This window comes from Poecilia reticulata, chromosome 19, assembly GCF_904066995.2.
Source record: "Poecilia reticulata chromosome 19, P_reticulata-male-v2, whole genome shotgun sequence".
In the NCBI taxonomy this organism is placed as follows: domain Eukaryota; kingdom Metazoa; phylum Chordata; class Actinopteri; order Cyprinodontiformes; family Poeciliidae; genus Poecilia; species Poecilia reticulata.
Genome location: NC_088848.1, coordinates 2,785,400 through 2,810,002, shown reverse-complemented (window position 1 = coordinate 2,810,002; position 24,603 = coordinate 2,785,400). Strand labels below are relative to the sequence as shown.

General features: G+C 41.3%; 2 protein-coding genes across 3 annotated transcripts in view; one reads left to right on the top strand and one right to left on the bottom strand.

The window, feature by feature from the left end:
* The window catches only part of LOC103481221 (myosin-binding protein C, fast-type-like), a 26,231-nt gene extending 17,275 nt beyond the window's left edge, over positions 1–8,956 (top strand). Inside the window, exons 15-31 of the mRNA XM_081600720.1 lie at positions 50–219; positions 1,253–1,418; positions 1,495–1,601; positions 1,697–1,726; positions 1,828–1,970; positions 2,966–3,125; positions 3,225–3,329; positions 3,401–3,589; positions 3,717–3,851; positions 3,937–4,104; positions 5,038–5,126; positions 5,776–5,971; positions 6,044–6,183; positions 6,259–6,418; positions 7,144–7,280; positions 8,035–8,221; positions 8,823–8,956. Coding sequence (XP_081456846.1) covers positions 50–219; positions 1,253–1,418; positions 1,495–1,601; positions 1,697–1,726; positions 1,828–1,970; positions 2,966–3,125; positions 3,225–3,329; positions 3,401–3,589; positions 3,717–3,851; positions 3,937–4,104; positions 5,038–5,126; positions 5,776–5,971; positions 6,044–6,183; positions 6,259–6,418; positions 7,144–7,280; positions 8,035–8,221; positions 8,823–8,848 — 2,308 coding nt within the window. The 3' untranslated portion in view covers positions 8,849–8,956. The remainder of the gene's footprint in view (positions 1–49; positions 220–1,252; positions 1,419–1,494; positions 1,602–1,696; positions 1,727–1,827; positions 1,971–2,965; positions 3,126–3,224; positions 3,330–3,400; positions 3,590–3,716; positions 3,852–3,936; positions 4,105–5,037; positions 5,127–5,775; positions 5,972–6,043; positions 6,184–6,258; positions 6,419–7,143; positions 7,281–8,034; positions 8,222–8,822) is intronic.
* Positions 8,914–24,422, bottom strand: LOC103481155 (testicular acid phosphatase homolog). 2 transcript variants are annotated; one of them, XM_081600721.1, is made up of 13 exons: positions 24,333–24,422; positions 22,846–23,016; positions 22,643–22,766; positions 20,079–20,174; positions 18,037–18,123; positions 15,826–15,981; positions 15,501–15,599; positions 13,738–13,833; positions 12,701–12,833; positions 10,817–10,959; positions 10,628–10,734; positions 10,178–10,359; positions 8,914–9,230 (listed from the first exon to the last, which is right to left on the bottom strand). In XM_081600721.1, exons 3-13 carry the CDS (start codon positions 22,724–22,726, stop codon positions 9,121–9,123), a joined length of 1,293 nt encoding a protein of 430 aa, XP_081456847.1. In that variant the 5' UTR covers positions 22,727–22,766; positions 22,846–23,016; positions 24,333–24,422; the 3' UTR covers positions 8,914–9,120. The 2 variants fall into 2 exon arrangements, with proteins under 2 accessions (XP_081456847.1, XP_081456848.1); XM_081600722.1 differs by lacking the exon at positions 24,333–24,422 and having other exon boundaries at positions 22,846–23,036.
* Between the last annotated feature and the right edge of the window lie 181 nt (positions 24,423–24,603).

Here is a 24,603-nt window from a genome sequence, read left to right as displayed (position 1 = left end):
CTTCCCGACGTTCCTTCGTCTTCACGTTTATGTGTTTCTGAACGGAAAGGTCCTTCGAGGACCAGGAGATTACCAAAGACAAGGATTCCTCAAAGTATCGCTTCAAGAAGGACGGGAAAAAGCACACGCTGATCATCCAGGAGGCCACGCTGGACGATGCTGGGATGTACCACGCCTGGACAAACGGAGGCCACACCAAGGGAGAGCTGGAGGTGGAAGGTACAGCAGCATCACATGTGAATATTTCATGGTGTTAAATGCAGAAGACAGAGCTGAACTGAACTGCTGGACAAAAGGCTCCATGTTTTACGCAGAACCATTCACTCCCCTTTTCTTTATTGCATTTTGTTGTATTAAAACCACACGTTTCAATTAACTTTATTAAAATTGACTGTAGAGTTTTACATCATGTTATAATGCTATTCTCTGGAGTGTTGCCTTGATTCGCTCAGACATGTTTAAGAAATCCTGAACTCTCCCATGGCCAACCGAGCGCCGCCTCCGGTTCCCCTCGACTTCCCCTCTCAGCTCCTTCAGACTAGCCAGCAGCAGTTAGCAAACATCTGATGGATGTTTGCTAATTGCAAACATCCATCAGATGTTTGATGAGAGCTTAACTCATCAAAATCTGAGTGCATCGCTGGTAAAAACCAAAGGGTTAAAGTTGCAGCGATGTTGTGATGACTTCCTGAAGGCGGAGTTTCAGAAAGAGCTGGAGTTTCTTAAAGAGACAGAGGCGTTAAATTACAAAGTTACATCTATTTATCATTTTAGTTAACATAGTTACTTGCTATAAAATAATACTATGTGGCTGGAAAACACATAATACTGCCTCCTTAAGATATTATGCAGCAAAACAACAGAAAATTGTGAATAAGTTCAAACTAAAATGTAATCTTTTAGTCTTAATAGGACAATGTGTCTAGATGCTCTTTTTGCAGTTTTCTGTAATTGTAGATAAACATCAGCATGTTGCTATGAATGTTTTTTAGTTTTTAGATTTTAAAGTTGGTTGTATACAAATATAAACCTAAACTTTTTCTGATTTTTGTAATTTTTCTTCCACTTTACAATTATTCTCTGCTTTTTACTGGTCTATTACGTCACATAAACATTTTAAAATGCACCAAAGACGGTAAATTTGGAAAAGGAAATGGAGTATGAGCTGAAGTAAAGATGTTTCCATCAGGAATCTGCTCCAGCTGCCTGCGTCTGGTTGTTTTCTCATGAGTTTTTCCTCCTGTGTATTCAGAAAAGGAGCTGGAGGTGCTGCAGGACATTGCTGACCTGACAGTCAGGGCGACAGACCAGGCCGTGTTCAAGTGTGAAGTGTCCGATGACAAGGTCACCGGAAAGTGGTTCAAAGACGGAGTGGAGGTGCTGCCAAGCGAGCGCATCAAGATGACTCACGTAGGAAGGTCAGAATAGCAGCAGCTGGACGAAATGTGATTGGATTTTTGTTAAAAGTTGGACACATGTTTGCTGTTTTGTCAGGTTTCACCGGCTGGTTATCGACGACGTGAAGCCGGAGGACGCTGGGGATTACACGTTTGTTCCTGATGGATACGCTCTGTCGCTCTCCGCCAAACTCAACTTTCTGGGTGAGGAGGAGGAAATAGTTTCTAAGCCATCAGGCGTGCCTATCATTTATTACAAATGTAACACCTCCCAACTCATTTCTTCTCTCTCAATGCAGAAATTAAGATTGACTACGTGCCAAGACAAGGTAGGGCTCCTAATCCCACTGAAACAGCAGATAATCTAATTCCTGCTGCTGAGCTAAATGTGTTCCCTGTTTTTTATCTTTAATTTTGTTTTAATAAACAGATCCACCAAAGATCCACCTGGACACCACAGGAAACATGGTCTCTCAGAACACCATCATCGTGGTGGCGGGCAACAAGCTGCGTCTGGATGTGGAGATCACAGGAGAACCGGCTCCCACAGTGGTTTGGTCCAAAGGAGAGGAGGTGAGGGCCGAACTCCCAGTTCCAGCGACATGGGAACCCAACCAGCTAAAACCCAGGAGCCCTTTAAAAACACCAATAACACCAAATATACATTCATTAATACACACAGTGGAAAACATCTTGGCTCAACTAGACTCTGAGGTCAAAGGTCTTCCTCATCTCCACTTCAGGAGCTGCAGCCAATCAGTGCCAAGAAAACAAAACAACGCTCCTGGATTGGCTGCTTTCCAAACGCCAGCCAACTGCATGTGGAGTAGAGTTGTGTCTAATTGTTTCAGCTTCCCAGTTTGTTTTCCAAAAAGTCTGTCAATTTTCAGCTAATAATTTATAGTTACATCCCACAGAAAGTCTCTGAATTGGAGCAGCTCAGTGTAATTACACAATCGGCTCCCAATGAAAACATGTGTCGATATTAATATCGCCGTTTTGGTCGATAACTGATATTCATCAATATTATAGATACTGCTCTACTGTTTTGACACTTAGAGGAAATAAAACGAGGCCCATTTTTTTCGTGTTGGATAAAATCTCCGATTTTAGACAAAAATGGATGTTTTACAGCCTTTTTTTTTATTATTTTGAATGAAACCAGATTTTATTTTACCGAGATTTTAGGATGGAATATGGAAATAAATATCGATTGTTATTATCGGCCCAGTTTTATTTATCGGGCCGATGTTGGTGCCGATACGTATTCTACCAGTATACTGTTTTTGTCTATTTATGATTATTTTTTACATTTGTTTTAAGATTTTTGACACCAGTATGATTTTACAAAGATACTTTTTGTTATTTAAGTTGGTTTTAAAGGCAACATCAAGGCGCTAAACTTGTTCATTTGTGACTCTCAGATGTTTACTGAACCAAGCTTCTCTTCCACATGAAAGTTTGTTAGTTTTTAAAGCACAAGTTGTTTACTTAACCTTTTCATTTTGCTGATTTTAAATCTGGTGAATTGAAAACGCTCCCAGGTCACGTGCCTTCCTGTGTTTCAGGCAATTATCGCCACTGAAGGGCGGGTCAGGGTGGAGTCCAGGAAGGACCTGAGCTGCTTCGTCATTGAGGGCGCCGAGAGAAGCGATGAGGGAAACTACACCATCTGTGTCACCAACCCAGCAGGAGAAGACAAGGCTATGCTGTTCATAAAGATCGTGGGTAAGAGAAAATGCGTTCATTTATTCAGAACTACCAACTGCAGGGTTTAACAGCCGTCATCTGGCCTGGTTGGGGGAAAACTAACCTGTGCTGCTCCAGATGTGCCCGATCCGCCTGAGAACGTGAAATGCACCGGAGTGGGTGAGGACTGTGCCACCATCGTTTGGGAGCCTCCGAAGTTTGACGGCGGTGCACCGATCAAAGGTAATGAAGCGAGTCTGAAGTTCTACAACCCAAAAGAGACGCAGCTGAGATCTGGGTTTGCACTCCGGCAGGCTACCTCATGGAAAGAAAGAAGAAAGGCTCGTCCAGATGGACGAAGCTCAACTTTGACGTATTCGAACCAACGACGTACGAAGCCAAGAGGATGATTGAGGGAGTCCTGTATGAAATGAGGGTGTTTGCTGTCAACAGCATCGGCTTGTCTCAGCCAAGCCTGAACTCTAAACCCTTCATGCCCATCGGTAGGTTTCACAACTGTCTGCACTTCGTCTTCCTCAGCCTCCGCTCGTCATTCCCTGTGGGTCTCGCCCTGCTTTTCGCCGTGCCAGTCTCTTATTCCGTCGAGTCTCTCGGTTTTGTCACCTTCAGCCCCAACCAGCGAGCCGACGCGTCTGACGGTCCACGATGTGACAGACAGCACATGCAGCTTGAGGTGGCTCGCCCCGGAGAAGATCGGAGCCGGCGGTCTGGACGGCTACGTGATCGAGTACTGCAAAGAGGGAGGTACGGCGGCGGCGCCGCGCTGCTGGCTGCAGCAAAGGTTAAAACTCCTCCCGCCGTCCGTGACTTACTGTGTGCTGCTGTTTAGACACCGAGTGGGTAGCCGCCAACACGGACCTGTGGGAGAAGCAGGGATTTGTGGTGCGCGGCCTCCCAGTGGGAGAGAAGATCAATTTCAGGGTGGTGGCAGTAAACATAGCCGGCCGCAGTCCGCCCGCGACTCTGTCACAGCCCGTCACCATCCGCGAGATCGTTGGTGAGTGAGACGGCTTCAGACGAGAGCGAGTAAAACAGACTCAGCAGAGCTTTTACTGCAGCATGTCAGGGGTTAAACACTCAACCATGTCAAGTTTACAATAATATGGATCAGTTATACATTCTGGTCCCACATCCACACTAATACAGACGACCTGTAGCAAACACAAAGATTAAAATTATACATATTTTTACCAATTACTCAAGTAAGAGTAAAATATTATTTGGTGAAATGGTTATTCAAGTATTGAGTAACTGATCAATAAATATTTCTACTTTAAAGATCAAAATGAAAATAATTCATATAATTAACTAAATACAAAATAAGAAAATCATTTTTCCAGATAAATTATTTTCAATTAAAAAAAAATCATGAATCTCTAACAAAAACTGCAGGTTTGTGTCTGTGTGTGTGTGAATTTTTGATTAAAACATGTTTTTCATTCAGTGGGAGGAAAATCCAGAAAGTAAAGATACTTCATAATAAAATGACTCAAGTAAAAGCTAAAAGTTACAAAAGTAAATGTAACTAGTTGCTACTGAACTCTCCTTTTCCTTTCCGGATTGGTGGTTTAGACGTCCGTCATGGCGGAGTGGGCGGAGCTCTGCAGAGCGTCAACAACAGAAGCTTTTCATTTCTGCTGAAAGCTTGTGGTTGACGGGCAATTTTCTAAAATACATTCATCAAAATATTAGTGAGAAGAGACGTTCTAAACCCTCAGTAAAAGTAATAGTTGTTTTTGTAAATCCCCATATAAGTGTGTTGTGTTTTCACTCCGTCCTAAAATACATCAAATAAATCCGCCTGTATTCGTTCTCATTAAAAACGAATGTAAACATTTTAACGTCGCTGCAAAGTTAGAAACCTTCTGATTCAAAAATTACCGATTAAATTAAAGCGTATTGTGTTTTTTTGTTTTTTTTTCTGAACCAGAGCATCCAAAGATCCGTCTTCCACGGGAGCTGAGAACAAAATACATCCGTAAGGTTGGAGAGAAGATCAACCTGACCATCCCGTTCCAGGTCAGACTCAGGACGAGCGGCGAACACGTCAGCCTGCGTCGCTTTCTGTCCAGCTCCGCAGCGGTTATCGGCGCTCATGTTTAAGACGGACGCAGAAGGCTTAAAATAAATGGTTGTTATGGCGACTCGGTGACCCCTCGTTGCCACTCTTCCCTGTGTTTCTTTAACGATGAGCGATGGATACTTTCATTTGCTTCCTCTCAGTCCAGCTTGAGGTTAAACCTGGGTTTTCAAATTAAAACATATTCATATCATCCCAAAAGAGAAGTTAAATGCTGTTGCAACAGGAGGGGGCCTCTGGTAGCAGTCCGTCCTCCAGCACGTCTGAAGAGGCCTCTGACTGAAGACTGTTGCTGTGTCATTTTTCCAGAGGATGTCCTGGACGGCACCTTCAGTTGTTAGCTAGCACTGCTAATCTACCGCCTTTGCTTTTGCTGTGCCTCTTTAAATCTATCTGGCTAGAAACCTGGGCAGTGAGATGTTGGAGTTGGGGATCTGATCCTGCCTGACGATGGTTTGAATTTGGGGTTGTGTGAGATTACACTCCTGCAATCAAAGATGAATTTGCGATTTTTAACTATGAAGGCCTCAAAAAGTCTCAGCTTGTGTGATTTTTGTTTTCCTGACTGAATTTTCCTCTGGCTCGCAGGGGAAGCCGCATCCCGTTGCAACTTGGCTGAAGGACGGCCAGCCGGTCGATCCCAAGATGGTGAACGTCCGCAACACGAACGTAGACAGCATCCTCTTCATCCGCTCAGCAGAGAGAGAGCACTCCGGGACGTACGAGCTGGTCCTCAAGATCGAGAACATGGAGGACCGAGCCACCATCAACATCCGGGTCATCGGTAAAGCCGACATCATTCAGGAAACGTGGACGTGAAAAAACGGTTCTAACGTCGCTGAACTAACCCGAACAGAGAAGCCGGGGCCTCCGGTGAACGTGAGGGCGACGGACGTCTGGGGCTTCAACGCCGCGCTGGAGTGGGAGCCTCCAAAAGACGACGGCAACAGTGAGGTCACCGGATACACCATCCAGAAGGCTGACATGAAGACGAAGGTGGACAGATTTGACCTCATGGTCCAGATGATCAGCGTTTCGTTCCTTCTTCTAACATGTTCCATCCCCCATCAGGAATGGTTCACCGTCTACGAACACAACAGACGGACAAACTGCACCGTGTCCGACCTGATCATGGGGAACGAGTACATGTTCCGGGTCTACAGCGAGAACCTGTGCGGCCTGAGCGAGGAGCCGAGGATGAGCAAGAACACGGCCGTCATCACCAAGACAGGCGAGGCTGTGTGTGTGTGAGGCTGTGTGTGTGTGTGAGGCTGTGTGTGTGTGTGAGTGTGTGTGAGGCTGTCTGTGTGTGTGAGGCTGTGTGTGTGTGTGTGTGGGGGGGGGGGTGTGAGGCTGTGTGTGTGTTTGTGTGAGGCTGTGTGTGTGTGTGAGAGGCTGTTTGTGAGGCTGTGTGTGTGTGAGGCTGTGTGTGTGTGTGTGAGTGTGTGTGAGGCTGTGTGTGTGTGTGAGGCTGTGTGTGTGAGGCTGTGTGTGTGTGTGAGGCTGTGTGTGTGAGGCTGTGTGTGTGTGTGAGGCTGTGTGTGTGAGGCTGTCTGTGTGTGTGAGGCTGTGTATGTGAGGCTGTGTGTGTGTGTGAGGCTGTGTGTGTGTGGGGGGGTGTGTGAGGCTGTGTGTGTGAGGCTGTGTGTGTGAGTGCGTGTGTGTGTGGACGTGAGGTTCTGTGTGTGTGTGAGGCTGTGTGTGTGTGAGGTTCTGTGTGTGTGTGAGGCTGTATGTGTGAGGCTGTGTGTGTGAGTGCGTGTGTGTGAGTGCGTGTGTGTGTGGACGTGAGGTTCTGTGTGTGTGTGAGGTTCTGTGTGTGTGTGAGGCTGTGTGTGTGTGTGTGTGTGTGTGTGTGTGTGTGTGTGTGTGTGTGTGTGTGTGTGTGTGTGAGCTGCAGATCCCTAAACCGTCTCTGAAGCAGAACCAACTGGGTTCTCTCCCTGGTCTCTCCAGGCCTGGAGCTCAAGCAGGCGGCCTTTAAGGAGAAGGACTTGGCCTGTGCTCCCAAGTTCACCCAGCCGCTGGTGGACCGGTCCGTTGTCGCTGGCTACAGCACCGCCATCAGCTGCTCTGTGAGAGGCTTTCCCAAGGTAAACCATCCTGCTACAGTAAGCTTGCAAAAATATTATATTTTGTCTCATTACAGCCACAAAATTCTAAATATTGTATTTTATGGCCAGACTGTTGACGTGATTTTCCTGTTTTTTCCGTTTCCAACCGTTTTCTCCTTTCGCTCCACATCGTTGTTTTTCATTTTTAAGCAGCTGTGACAAAACCTGAAACTGCTGCCGCGCGATTTACTCAACAGGTTGTTGCTAGGCAACCAAAGAGCGAGCGAGTTAGTTGATCCCACTCGCTTTGCTTTGCTAGCTGAAAGGGGTGGAGCCTACATCCCCCAGAATGCTGTGCGGTCTTGCATCAGAGTTTAGGGAAATTATTGAATTAAAACAAACACAAATATTTGCTCCAGAAAAACATTTCCAGTTTGATTTGTTTGATTAAACTGCTTACAATAACTGCATTTAATTATATTTTCAAACTTATTGAACCTCTCATTGAACAAACACTAAAACTAAGAAATTGGGTTTGATCCCTTCTGGAAAGATGGATGGGAAAACATGTCAGGCATCAAGTTGCATCAAGTTCTGCATCTGTACTTGCAGTAAAAGGTTTTTGTACATTTTCCAGATTTTGATTTTGTCTAAGAAGTTTGAAAACCACGTTCCATGTGCTTTTCATCTCCCAGTTCTTTGTACGTTAACCAGATGACATCCAAGTACAATACATAGATGTTTGCGGTTCACAGAATCAGTTCACTGCATCTCTGCGTTCTGCACCTCCCAGCCTAAGATCGTCTGGATGAAGAACAGGATGATCCTTGGAGGGGATCCCAAGTTTCTGATGCAGAACAACCAGGGAGTTCTGACGCTCAACATCCGCAAGCCGAGCACGTTCGACGCAGGCAAATACGTCTGCATGGCGGTCAACGACCTGGGCCAGGATGAGGTGGAGTGCAAGCTGGACGTCCGGGGTAAGGGCACAGCTGGCCGAAAAACGGTGGAAAAGTTGTTTGTCACATAAATTCTTGGCTTCAGTTTTGTAAATATATTTAAAATGAAACCTTGTGACTTAAAACAAGTAACAATTATCAACAATTTTACTTGAAAAGTGACAGAAACATGTTTTTAATCCTTTTATATTGAGCTGCTAGCTAAAGCAGTCCACACCAAACCAATGCAACAGTGACATGCAGAATTAATGTGCTTATGGCAAACTGTTTGTGGATTTAATGCTGGCTCACAGTTTGCCACACAAACAGCTCCTCATTTTTCAAACCGCAGTAAATACCTCTAGGTTATTGAACAAAAGATGTAAGTAGTTTTACACTAGTGAAGGTTTTCCAGTTGTTGTTCCTTTTATTTACAAATATTACATTTTATGCATTTTTTTTTTAGATTTTACAGTTGATTTGCTTCATTGACCTGTATTTATTTAGCACCATGTATTATACAGAAATCTGCTGAAGTATTTGAGGAAATCTACCTGAAACATGTTTCTTTTCATCAACCTGTTCTTCATCTTTTTATAACTTTCCAGCGTTTGATTCTGACCAAAGTGTTTCTGCTCCACAGTTGCCATAGAGCCGGAGAACAAATGAGGAGCCAAACAGCAGAGAATGTGAAATCATGTGAACCCATTGAATGTCACTACGAAGGACACCAGTTATTACCAGTGATTCAAATAAAGTTTATTGATCTGCTCCACAGATTTCCCCTCACCTCTGATTTCTGTTTACATTTCTCAAATGCATCGTGAATTATTTTAGTCACAATAATCTTAGAATGAGAAAACAAACTCCTGAACTCGACCCAGGTTGGTTAAATACTTGGTAGTTTTTCTTAGTTTTGGCACATCTGCAGGTTTCCTGCTCTACAGATCCCTGGAGTAGGACGCTGTCCGCTGGTGGACAGCCACCGCTATGCTGCACAACAGCGCCACTCCCAGGAGGCCCACCGCCACTGCAAGAGCTGTAACGATACCTGCAGGAAACAACAGATCAGTTTTACAGGGTTTAAAAAAAAAAAAAAAAGATTATGAAATAGATTAAGTGTTTCAGAAACAAACATTAAGCCAAAATGTTTTTGTGTTTTCATGATTTTATGAAATAGACCAAAACGAAGCATAATTATGAAGTGAAGCAGCTCAAGCTCCATCATCAACCTTCTGATCTTTTGGTGTTTTTTTGTTTGTTTGTTTTTTTAATTATCCCGTAAAAAGGAGGACAGAATTCAAACGAAGATTATATAAAATACTTTAACTACAAATTAACATGATAAACAGGAAAAAATTAAATATTTGTGAGAAATTTCTCCTAAATAAAACGTGCAAAAAATATTTTACAGCAAATCAAAACAAAATCTTTTATGAGAAACACTAAAAATAAAATTTCAAGAGGAAATTAAACTAACATGCTGATTTTACAGCGCTACTGTTGATCTGATACTGATCAGGTATCAATATTTTGAGAGGGTTGCTGTAATTTATGATTTTGCCTTTATTTAAATCATATAGTACAGGGGTGTCCAACATGCGGTCTGGGGGCCATTTGTGGCCAACTGGAATTAAAACCTGACACAATCCAGATGGAGACTTTTAATCTGTGATCAGGGTAAAAATAGTTTCCAATATAATTTTCTTGCACAGCAAAATGTAAAGTACAAAACAAAGTATTTGTGTTTTTGTAACCAAGTTTTAACAAGAGACTTTCACTGAAAATCCAACTTTTCTGCACCCAAATCAGCTTTTATTCTTTCTTAAACTTGCAAACATTTTGAAACAAAGTGACCCAAATCCTGCTACTGAAAATGAATTTATTCAGTCGAGCCCAACAGATGGAAATACATTTGTTTTGTGTAAATATGAGCAGTAAAATATTGACTTAATCTGATTTTTAAATGTAATGAAAGTAGAGCCTTTTCCCCCCTACCTGTGCTGGACCACCTGGTCCTGGCGCCACATTCGGCCTCCCAGTCGTCCGGCATCACGTCGCGCACCAGCACGGTGAAGGAGGTCAAAGGGCAGCGGCTCAGGCCGCCGCAGCCCGGCACGCGGCTGGGGTAGGGCTCGGACGAGGATTCATTACGGTAATGCAGCTCCACTGAATAGGATCTGGGTGATCATTAGCATGAGCACAATAAGATGACACACACTTGTGGGAAGTGTTATGTAAACGGGCTTTTTGCACTAATTTGGCCAAAGCGGCGCTGGACGGACGCCCGGCCTCCACCGGATTTTAAACAGGAAAATATATTTGAATGGTTCATTCAACTAAAAAGAAGAATGCAATAAGTGAGTGTGCGCGCGTCTGACCTAGATACCGCACTTGAATATGCAAATAGCAGAGTGCGTGGAGAACAGACTGGAAGGAAGTCATTACCCATCATCCTCCTGGTAGAACTCAAAGAGTTGACAGGCAGCGTAGGGAGGCAGGAGGCCGTCGTAGACGTCCAGCGCTGCCTGCAGGGTGATGAGTGTGGAGTCGTGCTAGGATAAGAGCAAGCAGTGAGAACGTGAGGGGATGTGAAGCAGTGACACAGATAGGCGGTTTATGAGACGCTGAACTTACAGCTGAGTACATAATGAATTTCAGCGCGCTGCTGCCGCTGCCGCCGCCGCTGCTGCTGCCGCTGCCGCCGCCGCTGCTGCCGCCACCACTGCTGCGCTCCATGGCGTCAGAGAAATTCCTCAGGATGGCGTTTAGCAACACCCCTGGCACATTAACACAGAGTCAACAGAGCAAGTTCGTTTTCCGCAGACACCAACAGAATCCTCTTGACCCCGTCGAGCCGCTTCCTCTGGCGCCGTCGTCTCCGTCCCATCAGCTCACGCGTGCGGCTCTTCAGAGCTGCACTTCGCATCGTTTGAGGCGAAAACAAAGCGTGGGCCAGCAGCCACATAGGACACACAGCTTCACACACACACATGCGCACGCACACACACACACACACACACCCTGTAATATTTATCTCCTCGCTGTGCTGCAGATAAAATCTAATTTTATTTTTACAGCACATTTCAGCCACACGGCAGTTCAAAGTGCTTTACGTCATAAAAACACAAAGTCACAGAAACACTGAAGCTTTCATTTTGCCATCATTACACATCAGATCGTTGATTATTGCTTCATTGATTATGTTTCTAAACCAACTCTAACCAGCTGGGGTTTTAGTCTGGATTTAAAGGAACTCCGTGTTTCAGCAGTTTTGCAGTTTTCTGGAAGCTTGTTCCAGATTTGTGGTAAACAGAAGCCGAATGCTGCTTGGTTCTGGTTCTGATGCAGGTCAGAATCAGAACTGATTGATTTTTTGTTCAGGGCTGAAAAGAAACTGTTGCAGTAATGAATGCGACTAAAGATAAATGCATGGAGGAGTTTCTCTAGATGTTTTTGGGACATTAGTCCTCTAATCCTGGAAATGTTCTCCAGGTGAGAGAAGGCCGACTTTGTAACCGTCTTTATGTGGCTCTGAAGGTTCAGGTCAAAGGTCATCACTGTGCGTAGACTCTAGTTCGCTCATCTTTAGGTCCAAAGATAAAAACTTCAGTTTTGTTTCTGTTCAGCTAGAGAAAGTTTTGGCTCATCCACACATAACAGCATCTGTTCAGTGATTGGATGGTTCTGAGTCACCTGGTGACATCATAATGTAGAGCTGCGCATCATCTGCATTGTTATGGTAGCTGATCTCAGTTCATGTTATAAGCTGAGCAAATAGATATTAAATAAGAGGAATCCTAGGATTGAGCCTTGGGGTTCACCACATTTGAATTTTTATATATTCCTATTTACAGCCAGAACACTGTAAAACATTACAAGGTGATTTAACTTGAAAATGAAAGTCCACAAGAACAAGAAAGTTGTTTTTGCTTTGATGTTTAGTTTTTTAAGTTAATTAATCTTGAATTGTGAGTTTTAACTTAATGCAAATTAAATCACAATATGCAATAAAATCTGTTATTTCCAATTTAAACCAAATAATTTTTCAAAATGTGCAAGAAAATAAACTGTCCTCACCAACATTTCTTTGTTATTTTACTCACAATATCAAGTTAAAATAATTTATTTTACTGTAGAATAATTAAAATTCTTGTTTCAAATCACATGAACCAAATTTCTGATCTGCTGATGAATTTTATGAAACATCTGAATGAATTCAGCTCAGAAACGTTTAGTGTGATCAGGACAAGAGTCAGATCAACGTAACGCACTTCCATCTCAGGAGACAGAAACACGCCGCTAAGCATTCTGGGAAATAGTTCCCACTCCTGACTTTTTCTTCTTTCAATTTTTTAAGTGCTAACATAAAAACTCTGTTTATTTAACTCTTAGAGATTTGACAAAATTAATAAAAAGTCTAAAAAAAAATCAAAAACTTGCTAAAATTATAGAAGACAGTTGACCCAACTAAAAGCGGCTCGCCTAGTTGCAGTTTTACAGTGTAAAGTGAGTTCCCACCTCCAGAGAGCCGGGCCTTCTCTCTGCGCTTGTGACTGAGGATGCTGTATGTGACCTCGAAGGAAGCGATCCTCCGCAGCGTTTCCAGGACGTCCGGCGTGGCCCAGCGAGGGAGAGTCAAGTTATGGATCCTCTGTGCACGAAAAACTGTCATTAGTTTAGGAAAATATTTAAAAAATAAATTAATTTACATTGTTTCTGTGATCCCGTCTATTTTTAGATTAGAGTAGGACGATAGCAGATGCTCGTTTTGCAAGTGTGAATGAGCAACCTGGCCCAGAAAGCTCCCATGTCAGGGTATTTTAATTACCACATTTCCATATGTTCTCCATTTCAAGTCTGGCTGGAAGTATGAACATTATCCACATCCATTAAGAGAAAACTATTTTCCCCTTATTTCATTATTTTCTGCTGATGATCTGCAGCTAGAGGCACGAAATACTGGAGAAACGCTTAAAACTGCCTATTTTAATAGTTCAAACACCAAATATGCATTAATTCACACAGTGGAAAACATTTTAATACTAAAACAGAATTTAAACTTACAGTCTGCCTTATTCCTGCTTTTGGAAAAACAGCCAAAGAAAAATAAATGCCACTTCCTGATTGGCTCCTTATGTTGCATTTTTGGAAAAGTTTAGATATGCTTTATGAAAAAATATGTGAATTGGTTTTGTTGTAAATTTTACTTCAAATGAATTAAATATAACTAAAGCATAAATACAGAGGGGTTTATAAAGGTATTCATTCAAATTGATTTTTTTGTATTTTGGGACACAAAGCAGTGGATATCTATTCTCATTTTTCATTTTCCCACAGCATGATGCTGCCACCACCACCACTAAAATTTCGCTTGCCAGCTCCAGGCTGTATAAATTGTCTCCCGCTTGACATTTACGCAAAACTTTGTGCTGATCAGCTGCAGAAAATCCCTGTGAAACAAACTGAAGTTTGTGGTTGAAATGGGGAAAAAAAATTGTTCAGTTTAATTTAATTTTAATTTTAAAACCTTATAAAATGTTTTCCGTGGAACAAACCTGGCAGGTCAGAGTGTCGTGAACCCTCCAGATTTTTTTGCCCACCAGTCGGGACACGGGGTAGCCGGTGTGGTTGGAGAGCCTCTCCACGAAGCTCTGCAGGTCAGACAGAGGAATTCAGATCAAATTCATTTGCAGTTCTGTTTCTTTTCATCTAAACCTCAACTATGTCTCCAATTTTCCCCCTTTGAGTCTTGACTTTTTTCCAGATTTATGCAGGTTTCTCTGACCTTTATTCATTGCTGTGAATCAGCTTGGATGCAACGTGTTGGCGCTAAAATGAAAAACGGACAGAGTGAACCGAATCCACCCGGTTCTTGCGTGCAGCTTGCAGGTTGTTCACATGCGACAGCAGCGGCCCTGGCCTGATCTCCAACACCTCCTTAGCAAGCAGCGCATGGGACTCGGTTTAATTAAAACTGTTTCATTGTAATTCCTTATCTAATTTAATCCAACCGTTAATTAGTGTCTCTGAGAATGTGAGAGAAATTGCACTGTGCAGCTTTTTGCAGGCACTGGAGTCACCGTGCCTGAGAAAATCAGCGAGAGGACACGATGCCTGGTGCATAACTAACACGTCCACTGGAAGTGCTGATTGTGTCGGCAGCAGCAGCCTCTGAACTGCAGCGATTTCACCAAAAAATGCGCAATTTTGTTTGCTGGTTTACACACCAATCAGCCGAAATTACAAAAATTGTGTTGAGCAGTGAATCCAGCAGGATTGTGTAAATCTGCTATGAAATTAATGAGCGATAAACAAGATTTCACAAGTTCACAGGGACATGGCCCCGGGAAAGAGACGACGAAAACAGGAAGGAAAGGCGACGACCGTCTTAAGGTGGAACCAGACGATGCAAATAAGCTTTTTTCAACCTGCTGCCTGCATATTTTAATCCATTTGCTTCATTTCTTTGCTGTAGGACAAAAAAAAACAACTTTCTGCTTTTAATGCTGAGGTTTGTGGCAGCTAGCTGTGATACAATGCTAATGCTAACTTCTGTGTAACCAGAAGCAACAATTAGAGACTCAGATTCAGATTTGTTTGCTTTTATTTCCTCACTCCGTTAGCAGCTGACAGTACAGCTAATGCTAAGGGAATTCAGCTCTCCACCCAGGGCGCTACTTCCTGTGGGGCGTCATGCATTTAAAAAAAAACAAGAAAAGTTACGTCTGCTGCACCCCAAACAGGATTTTTATTGATTATTTGTGGATTTTACAAATGGAGGGAAAGGAGCCTCGCACTTTACCGTCTTATATCTGTATGCAGTGGTTAGCTAACGAGGCTAACTGGAGATTTACAGCTTCACCGTGAAGTCGGCACTAAATTAAAATCTGTTTCTGGACTGAATTTGAATGTCTTTAAAAGACACATACTGAGCTCAGGTTTTTAAAACATAATTAAAGATTTCTGAAATCACAATTTTTTTTGTGATTCTGTAATATGACTTTCTGAAATTTAGCATAAAATTTGGTCTGGAGAATTTGACCAAAGATGCTTGGAAACAAATTTTCTGATTGGTGAATCTTTTATTTCTAAAAAGAAAGACATTTTTAAAAATTGTTATTAAAATCTTTCTTTTTTTATATATATATATAATCAACTGCGCTTTACAAATTTATTCAAACTTCCTGACGTTTTCACACATTTATGCCCATTAAAACCATCAAATCTGTATAAAATATGTCAACATTTGTGGCGACAGACAGACAGATGGATAAAAGGGGTTTTCCCAGGTGGGGTTCCATTTATTGGTCCTTCCTACCTGGTGAGTCCGGAGGAACCTCTGGTAGGGGGCGCTCTCAAAGGTCTCCGTCATCAAAGCTCTGAACCGCGGACAGTCTTTGCCTGGAGACTTCAAAAGCTTCAACAACAGAATGAAAGAATTAAAAAGACAGACAAATAAAGAAGCATTTACTTTAAGCTCTGTAAGGAGTATAACTACAACAGGCCCAGAACGGCGTCAGGTTCAGCTGAAACTCTGACAGCAGCGTGGAGCCGGGGACCCGACTAAATTTATGCAGGGTTTGGGTACAGCTGTGCACGGCTGCTGGATGAAAAGGAAATATTTATTTGGCTCAGCAGCCCACCTTATCCTGGGCCCTGGGGACGGTGTGCACTGGAATAGGCCGCCACAGTAACTGGGGCATGATGGGAGGCGGGCGTCTGGTGGGGGGGAACATCCCAGCAAGGCAGGCCTGGGCGCTCATCAGAGTGCGGTCGTAGTCGGTGCTCCGGACATAAAGCTGGAGGAAACACGGAGGAAACATGGTGGAAACATGGAGGAAACACAGAGGAAACACGGAGGAAACATGGAAAAAACACAGAGAAAACATGAAGGAAACAGAGGAAAAATGGAGGAAACATGAAGGAAACATGGAGGAAACACAGAGGAAACATGGTGGAAACGTGGAGGAAACATGAAGGAAACATGGTGGAAACACGGAGGAAACAGAGGAAACACAGAGGAAACGTGGAGGAAACATGGTGGAAACATGGTGGAAACATGGAGGAAACATGGTGGAAACACAGAGGAAACATGGAGGAAACACAGAGGAAACATGGAGAAAACGTGGAGGAAACACAGAGGAAACATGGAGAAAACGTGGAGGAAACATGGAGGAAACATGGAGGAAACACAGAGGAAACGTGGAGGAAACATGAAGGAAACACAGAGGAAACATGGAGAAAACGTGGAGGAAACATGGTGGAAACATGGAGAAAACGTGGAGGAAACAACGTTAAAGAGCGGCGCATGTGATGAAATACAACGGCGTATTAATGCCGTCGTATTTTTATCTGTAGATTGTAAATTTTTTGGTTAATTTCAGAAAAAAACATTTTTTTTAGCTCCAAAACTTGAAAATTTGCACAAACCCCCCCCCCAAAAAACGAACAAACAACAAAATCTGGAATTTGACGATTAATTTCCTAGAAAATAACGTCGAAATTTCTGATTTTGAAAAGTCAAAGATTTGCTAGAAAAATTTTAGATTAATCTCAGAAACTTTCTGGAAAAACTTGGACATTTCTGAGCTTCAAAAGTCAAAAATCTTTAGAAAAGAACTCAGAATTACTTAGATAAATTTGACAAATTTTCTAGAAAAAAATGTTTTTAGCTCCAAAATTAAAAAAAAAAAAAAGAAATATCAAGATTTATTTCCTAGAAAATAGCTCAGAAATTTCTGATCCTGAAAGTCAAAAAAATTCTAGAAAAAAACTAGAAAATTTGAGATTGATCTCAGAAAGTTTCTTGAACCTTTCTGATGTTTTAAAGTTAAAAATTCTGAAGGTACAGTAGAAAATAGATTCACAAATTATAAACTTTTTGAACTTTTCACTAGAAAATTCCTGAGATTAATTTTAAAAATGTCTAAATTCACTGCTCCATTTCTTCCCATCTACAGATTCCCTAACACGCCGTCGTAGGAATCAGACACATTATTGGGTTTTATAAGATTTGGAAAAGGAACAATCTTTTTTACAGCACATTACAACCACAACTACAAGTTTTAAAGACATCACTTTGATTATATTTCTGTCATTGTCCAATAAAAACATGAACTGCTGTATGTGGGTCAGCTGAGCCACCATCAAGTGAAGGGAAGGATTTGAAAAAAAGCGGGAAGGAGGAAGGTGGGAGATCCGGCCGGCTGTGATCTCCTCTGACACCAGCCTTTGCTCGTCTCCATCCCTCTGTCACTCTGTGTCAGGTTTCTGTACACAGTAAATCCCTCTGATAAGCTCAGATGCTTCTGTGACACCAGAAATCCTCCTTTTCCCCCCTGTTTTGTGAAATTAAAGCAGACGTGGCAGCACAGGGGGAACGCTCGGTACAAGCTGACAGCGACTCGGAGGCAAATTACCAGCGACAGGTACAGAGAGGAGCTGGTATTTTCATATTAATTACATGTTACCAGGAGAAGGAGGCTGGGAGGAAGGGGAGAGTTTGGAGACAATAAGAGGGAGTGGGAGCAGAAATCATGCCCTGATGATGACAGTCTGCTGAGCCTGCAGCCCCTCTCAGCCCTACATGCTGCCAAGTGTATACAGTCATAACCGTGGCGCCCTGGGCTGCCTTATCCCCCCATTCAGCACATAACAAGGCCACGGCAGCGATACGACCACAATGTGTCATCCTCATTAAATTACTGCATGCAGCGCAGGCGGCAAACACACGCAAAACTTGTCGCATGTTGCAGCAGCGGCGGCGGCGTCGTACATGGGAATCCAGACATTAGAGCGGAGCTGGAAAAAAACCAAGCTGCGATTTTCAGATGGATGTGAGGAATCACACACACCTCTTTGCTGTTGTATTCCTCACTGAGGAAGTTTCCGTAGCGCCTGCGTAGAAATCTGCCCAGCTCAAAGTGCTGCTTCATGCCGAGCTGCAAGGGAAGCAAAGAACAGGAGGTTCATGTGGAAAACCTGCATCCTTGATCAGGATTTGGTACTTTTTACTTTTACTTCAGCAATTTTATTCTCTACTTTTACTTGAGCAAAATGTCGGGATTTTCTACCCACTGAATGAAAAAAAACAAACAAGTTTTAACCAAAGATCCAGGAAACAGAGACACACCTGCAGTTTTTATTGAAAGAAACTGATTTGGAAAACAATTTATTTTGCCTGATTTTGTCATTAAATTTTCCACCTAACTTTATGTGTCGTGATGTAATTTTTAAATATTAATGATTGATCATTTGATCAGTTCCTTGGGTAGACATTTTAACCAAATACTTTTTGTCTCTCACTTCAGTCATTTCTTCTACTTTTTACTTTTACGCGAGTAGAAATACGTTGAAGTATAGCTTCTCTTATTTGAGCATCTGAATATTTTCTCTGCTCCACAAACCTCTGAAAACCAACTGGACTTAAATAAATGTGTGTTTCTGCAGGACTTACTGACGTGTGAATGACCTTTGACCCTGAGGCCCTGATTTCTCAAACTGCCGTCATAAATCACTTCAGTTTGATTTTACCTGAATTTAAACGCTGCTGATCTAAGAAAACATAAAACCAACATATTTATCCCACTTCTATACATTTATTTGTCAACAATCTAAAAACTGTCATTTTTCTTCTCCCTTATTGTGTTTTTGTCACAATAAAAATATAAAATTTGTGGCTTAGGGAGCATAAATCCTCCAAAGCACAGAAAATAATTTTATTATACTAGCTTGTTTGAAACAGTATGAAGTTATAATCTGTAATTTGTCGTCATTTAACTTTATATGGTCGGATTTAAACGTTAGCAGCTGTGTCACATTGAGCTGCTGAACATTAAACAAAGCATTTAAAAATAGAAAAAGACATGAAAACACAATACATATTTCAGAAAGCATGCGCGAACAATAGCAGGTTTGTTAATGTTTAATCGTTCGGCGCAGAACCGCTCAGCTGAGTTTCACCAACCTGACAGTGAAGTGGAGCGAAAAGTCAAAGAGGAAAAACCAGAGAAATTTCAACAGTAAAATTACATTTTTAAGTGGCGACTCTGATCTTTGTGAGCAGAGACAACCGGCTTTGCTTCCCAGCGGTTTAAGAAATGAAATATTTGTTGATTTCTGCTTAAATATTTTTGTTTTTGTGTTTGATAATCTAAATTTTGACCTTATGTAATGTAATGTTTTGAAAAGCACAAAAAGACGTCGCAGTTTATAATAAGATGCCAGAGAAAGTGAAAGAGTGACAGACGGTTTTCTGAAATGTTTTAAGCTGAAAGACGTTTCACTCTCAAAAATAGACAAATCCGTCTGTTTGGTGACGTTTCCTGCTTAAAGGGGCAGATATTCTGTATTTTCCAGGCACTTAGTTATATTTTACAGCACAATGTTACTTTCATTTGTTTCAAAACTGCTGCATATATCAAACTTAGAAGAAAATTGGCTTTGAAATGTGATGTCTTGAAAATGGCCTCTGTCTCTTTAAGAAGGTTGCACTCTTTCCGACGCTCTGCCTTCAGAAATCATCACAACAATGTTTCTCCATTATGCCGTTAATAACTGTAACTAGGAGTGTTGAACTGAAACGTAGTTTGTATGAACCAGATGTTTGCTGATTGCTGCTGGCTAGTCTGAAGGAGCAGAGCGGGGGAGGCCTGGAGCTCTGAGGCGACCAACATGATAAACAGTTAGCAAGTTATTGTCATTCATAATTAAATTGGGAGAATTTAATTAATTGGTTTACTAGATTTAATGTTGGCTCGTTTCTGGAATATTTACTGAATGATACTTTCTGCTCAAGGTTTCATGTTTCTGTGAGATCCTTTCCTGTGGTTTGCTCCAGTTTTACCCTTCATGCTCCTAAACACTGGAAGTTTTAGCAGAAAGAAACAACATGTACCTCGGTGAGCTGTCCAAAGCCCTGAGCCCAGACTTCCTCCCCATGTGGATCCCTGGGGTATGACTCAATAGGCGATCGATCGCCGTGTCGGAACACCTTAAAAGTCAGAACAGATTATATTGCATGAATTCAGGCGCCGTGCTGCTGCTGCGCTCATCACGCCCTCTAGCTAAAGGAGTAACTCTGCCTGAGACAGAAAGTGGTGATTAGAAACAGATCAGGCCGGATTCAAGGCGCAGGCAGACGAGTCACAGTGTTATTAACCTGCACACTGTAAAACATTAGGAGATGGTTTAACTTGAAAATGAAAGCCCACCTGCTGCCTAGAAAATGAAATTTAAGTCAACAAGAAAATAGTTTTGGTTTTAACTCAGAAATTAAAGTTCATGAAGTTGATTTAACAAGAGACAAGTTGTCTAAACATTGTTTTTAAGTTCATTAATCTTGAATTGTGAGTTTTAACTTAATGCTGCAATTTAAACCAAATTAAATCACAATATGCAATAAAATCTGCCCTGATTTCTCTATTATTTTACTCACAATATCAAGTTAAAATAACTTATTTTACTTTAGAATAATTTAATTCAAATTGCATGAACCAAATTTCTGATCTGATGATGAATTTTATGAAACATCTGAATGAATTCAGCTCAGAAACGTTTAGTGTGATCAGGACAAGAGTCAGATCAACGTAACGCACGTCCATCTCAGGAGACAAAAACACACCGCTAAGCATTCTGGGAAATAGTTCCCACCCCTGTCTTTTTTGTCTTTCAGTTTTTAAAGTGTTAACCTAAAAACTCCAGTTTATTCAACTTTTAATAAAAAGTTAACACAACTTACTGCTGTAAGTTTAAATTTAATAAACTCAAAGCTTTTGGTTCAAAATCTAAAACTCACTAAATTTATTTGACTTAAGAAGATAGTAACTAAATGCAGCTCAAATGTTTTACAGTGCAGACTCACCTGTGAGGAGCGATTTAACCCAGAGTTACATTCACTGGATTGTGAAAACATTCGATTCGCTCCTGTTCACAGCAAACACACATTAACTTTTTTTTATTTATTTTTTTAATTGTGTATAGACCTCAAGCAAAAAGAACCTGTAGGATTAACACTGCAAAACACCAAATCTTAAGTATTTTTAGTTTTCCTTTGAGTTGAAATATCTTAGTACACTTGATTTAAGACAAAATTAACCTTTCAGCTGGATAAAGAGGGCTTGTTGTAAACAAATAATTCCTTGATATTTATCAAAAAGTTCCAGTTCCATTGGAGCCGTTACCTAGCAACCCCAGGCAAGCCCATTCCGTCGCCTAGCAACCCAGTGCTAGTTCCACTGGCAGATTATTTCACTTATAAAATGGGGAAATTCTCTTGTTTTAAGTAAATGTATCTGCCAGTGGAACTAGTACTTCTTCATTAATATAAAGGGACTGTTGGGTTAAAACAAGCTCCTTTATCTTGCTGAAGGTTATCTGTAGGTTAACTCAGTTTTATTTTAAGTATAATAAGATATTTGCACTAGAAACAAAACTAAAAATATTTGGTAAGACTTTGCAGAAAATAAAAATTCGCTCATTTAAGAGCCAAAAAAAAAATTATAATTTTAAACGTCACAACCAAATGTAAAAAAAGAAAAAAAGCTCTACTAAGTAATTAGGTATGAGTTATATATTGTAAGGTCATGTATGACCTCACAGGTTCTGGAGTGAATTCATTAAAGAAATGGACGATTTACAGTGAAACCTTGAATTCTGTCGCCCTCTCAGCCGTCACACCCTTCCTGCTTTTGTCAGTTCACCTTCGTGTTCTTGAGAGCATGTCCTACATGGCTTTGCTTTTACTGGGGAAGTGGTGTAGAAGTGGGACGCAGGTATTTTATTTACTGGACATGCTTTTCATGTCCAGGCGCTTGTTTCTCAGCTGGTGTCTTACAGTGCAACGCAGCCTAACCTCTCCTGGAGTTTATCGGTTTACCGCTCGCTCCGACTGTTTCTGCTCACCTGGAGTGTTATCTGTCATCTCTTGGAAAATACTTTTGTTAATTCTGTTATTAATTTAAATTATGCTGTATAAAACAATCTAAAATATGTCCCTCCGTACGCAACATTTGCGTACGGAGGAACAAGAGCAACATAATTTTATGAATTAAAATAAAAAACATTATTTTAAAACCTGTCTACTGCTTGAAAAGGATGCATGACTGTTTTTGTGCGTAGCGTCTCCTTAAGTAATTCAACTGTGTGCTGGAGTGTTACATAAAGAGGTTTATGAACAAAGCCGCAGTGTCTGGGAGAGATATGCTTGCCGCTGTCTGAGGCGAGGCTCAAAGTAATCCTTTGTGATAAAAGTGTAAATAAAATAATACTCACTGGGCAGAAAACGGCAGCGTAATCAGCAACAATGCAAATCAAAGCAGGCTGTCAGATTATGTTAAAATCATGGCGTTCAACAAACAAATGCTATCAGAAGCACTATGCAAACATCTTGTGTGTGATGTATTACTGGAGAAAAAAAGAAAACGTGTGTCATGGCTGAGGATTTTCAACGGTTTCACTTACAGCAACAACAAACTTGAGCTGCTGGGACTCGGTCAAGCAGATGCAGCAGAGGAGGTAGAAACATCCCAACGTCGTCCACATCATGTTGACTCACAAAACGCTGCTTCCTCTGAAAAATCCCCGCCTGAATTTAAGAGGAAAAGTTGCAGAGTCATAATGGGACTAATCCCCAAATAATGATTTAAATTCCCATCAGTGTTTACCTTAGGCACACATGTTGCTGCTTTAGTCAAATTCTTGACCAAACGGTTTCGGTGCCTCCCACATCTTCTGCATCAGGACTGCAGACTTTGGTTAAGCTCTTGTTTTGCAGAAGTTAAGCAGAACTTTTATAGTCCTCCTACCTGACCTCATCTTTCTGTCCCTCCTTCACACTGTAAAACATTTCAGCCACATCCAGTTGTGTCTACTATCTTCTTTAAGTCAAATAAATTTAGCAAGTTTTAGATTTTGGACCTACATGTGTGAGTTTGTGAAAGATAAACTTACAGTAGTAAGTTGTGTTAACTTTTTATTAAGAGTTGAATAAACAAAGTTTTTACGTTAACACTTTAAAAACTGAAAGAAGAAAAAGACAGGAGTGGGAACTATTTCCCAGAATGCTTAGCGGTGTGTTTTTGTCTCCTGAGATGGAAGTGCGTTACGTTGATCTGACTCTTGTCCTGATCACACTAAACGTTTCTGAGCTGAATTCATTCAGATGTTTCATAAAATTCATCAGATCAGAAATTTGGTTCATGCAGTTTGAATTAAATTATTCTAAAGTAAAATAAATCGTTATTTAAACTTGATATTGTGAGTAAAATAACAGAAAAATCAGGGCAAATTTTATTGCATATTGTGATTTAAATTGCAGCATTAAGTTAAAACTCACAATTCAAGATTAATGAACTTAACAAACAATGTTTAGACGACTTGTCTCTTGTTGTTAAATCAACTTCATGAACTTTAATTTATGAGCATTTTCTAGGCACCAGCTTGATTTTCATTTCCAAGTTATACAAACTTCTAATGTTTTACAGTGTGCGTCTTCTGTCTCTGTGACCTAAAATGCAGCTTTGAGAAGTTTAAGTCAGAGTTGGATCTTCAGGGAGAGTTTATAGTCTCTAAAGGCAAAGTCACATGTTGTCAATCTGTGTTTACACCTCTGTGTCAAAGAAATGAGCAAAATGCTGATGTTTGCACCTGACTTCACCGATTGTGTTCTGGTGAGTAGAAACACACATGTAGGCCTGGCCACAAACACTCATTAAAGCCGACTGTCATCTGCTGCGGCTTCGCCCAAAATGACAGGGCCGCTGGTGTTTTCCCTTACTTAGCACACCTTTAAGTATGTGTTGGTATCAAAGCAGCTTTGTGGGATATAGAATGGGATTACTGCGTGTGAGTTGTGTTGATGTCATGTTTTAAATGTGTAAGACAGGCAGGACCAAGTCACTTAGAAAATATAGCTCAATAGATGGCTTGTGGGCCAAAAATAGGAATGATCTTTTTTTTTAAACTTGAAAATGAAAGAAAATAAGAGCTAGCTTCTATGATGGTGGATCTTTCACAGCTTGGCTTTATCAGAAACTATTTGTGGAGCTAAACTTAGGCAGAAGGAGTTTATATTAGAAAAAACAACCTGAAGTCAGAACTTAGTAAGAATATTAGCAGATACCCTTGGTAGCTCAATGCTAACTCGACTTACCTGCAACGATACAAGAAGTTAGCTTGCATTTCCAGGCATATACAGTCCACAATCATGTAGTTATAATTATTTTAACAATATTATAGATGTGAAGCTTGTTCAAATGTATTTATTCTTTGTATTTATTTCATTTAATCATCAAGTTGTTTCTCCAGACATTTATTGCGTTACGCTGCTTTTTACGGTAGGTGGTTACCATAGCAACCAGTGACTGACAGCTCCGCCCCCTTTTCCGTTGCCGTTCTCTAACTGTGGTGTGTGTTAGGATCAG

Coding starts and splice junctions, on each gene's coding strand:
- LOC103481155 (XM_081600721.1), bottom strand. CDS start 22,726: ATGATGTGGACGACGTTGGGATGTTTCTACCTCCTCTGCTGCATCTGC. Junction 18,124..20,078: donor GCTTTGGACAGCTCACCGAG/GTACATGTTGTT, acceptor CTTCCCTTGCAG/CTCGGCATGAAGCAGCACTT. Junction 15,982..18,036: donor AGGAATACAACAGCAAAGAG/GTGTGTGTGATT, acceptor TGTTTCCTCCAG/CTTTATGTCCGGAGCACCGA.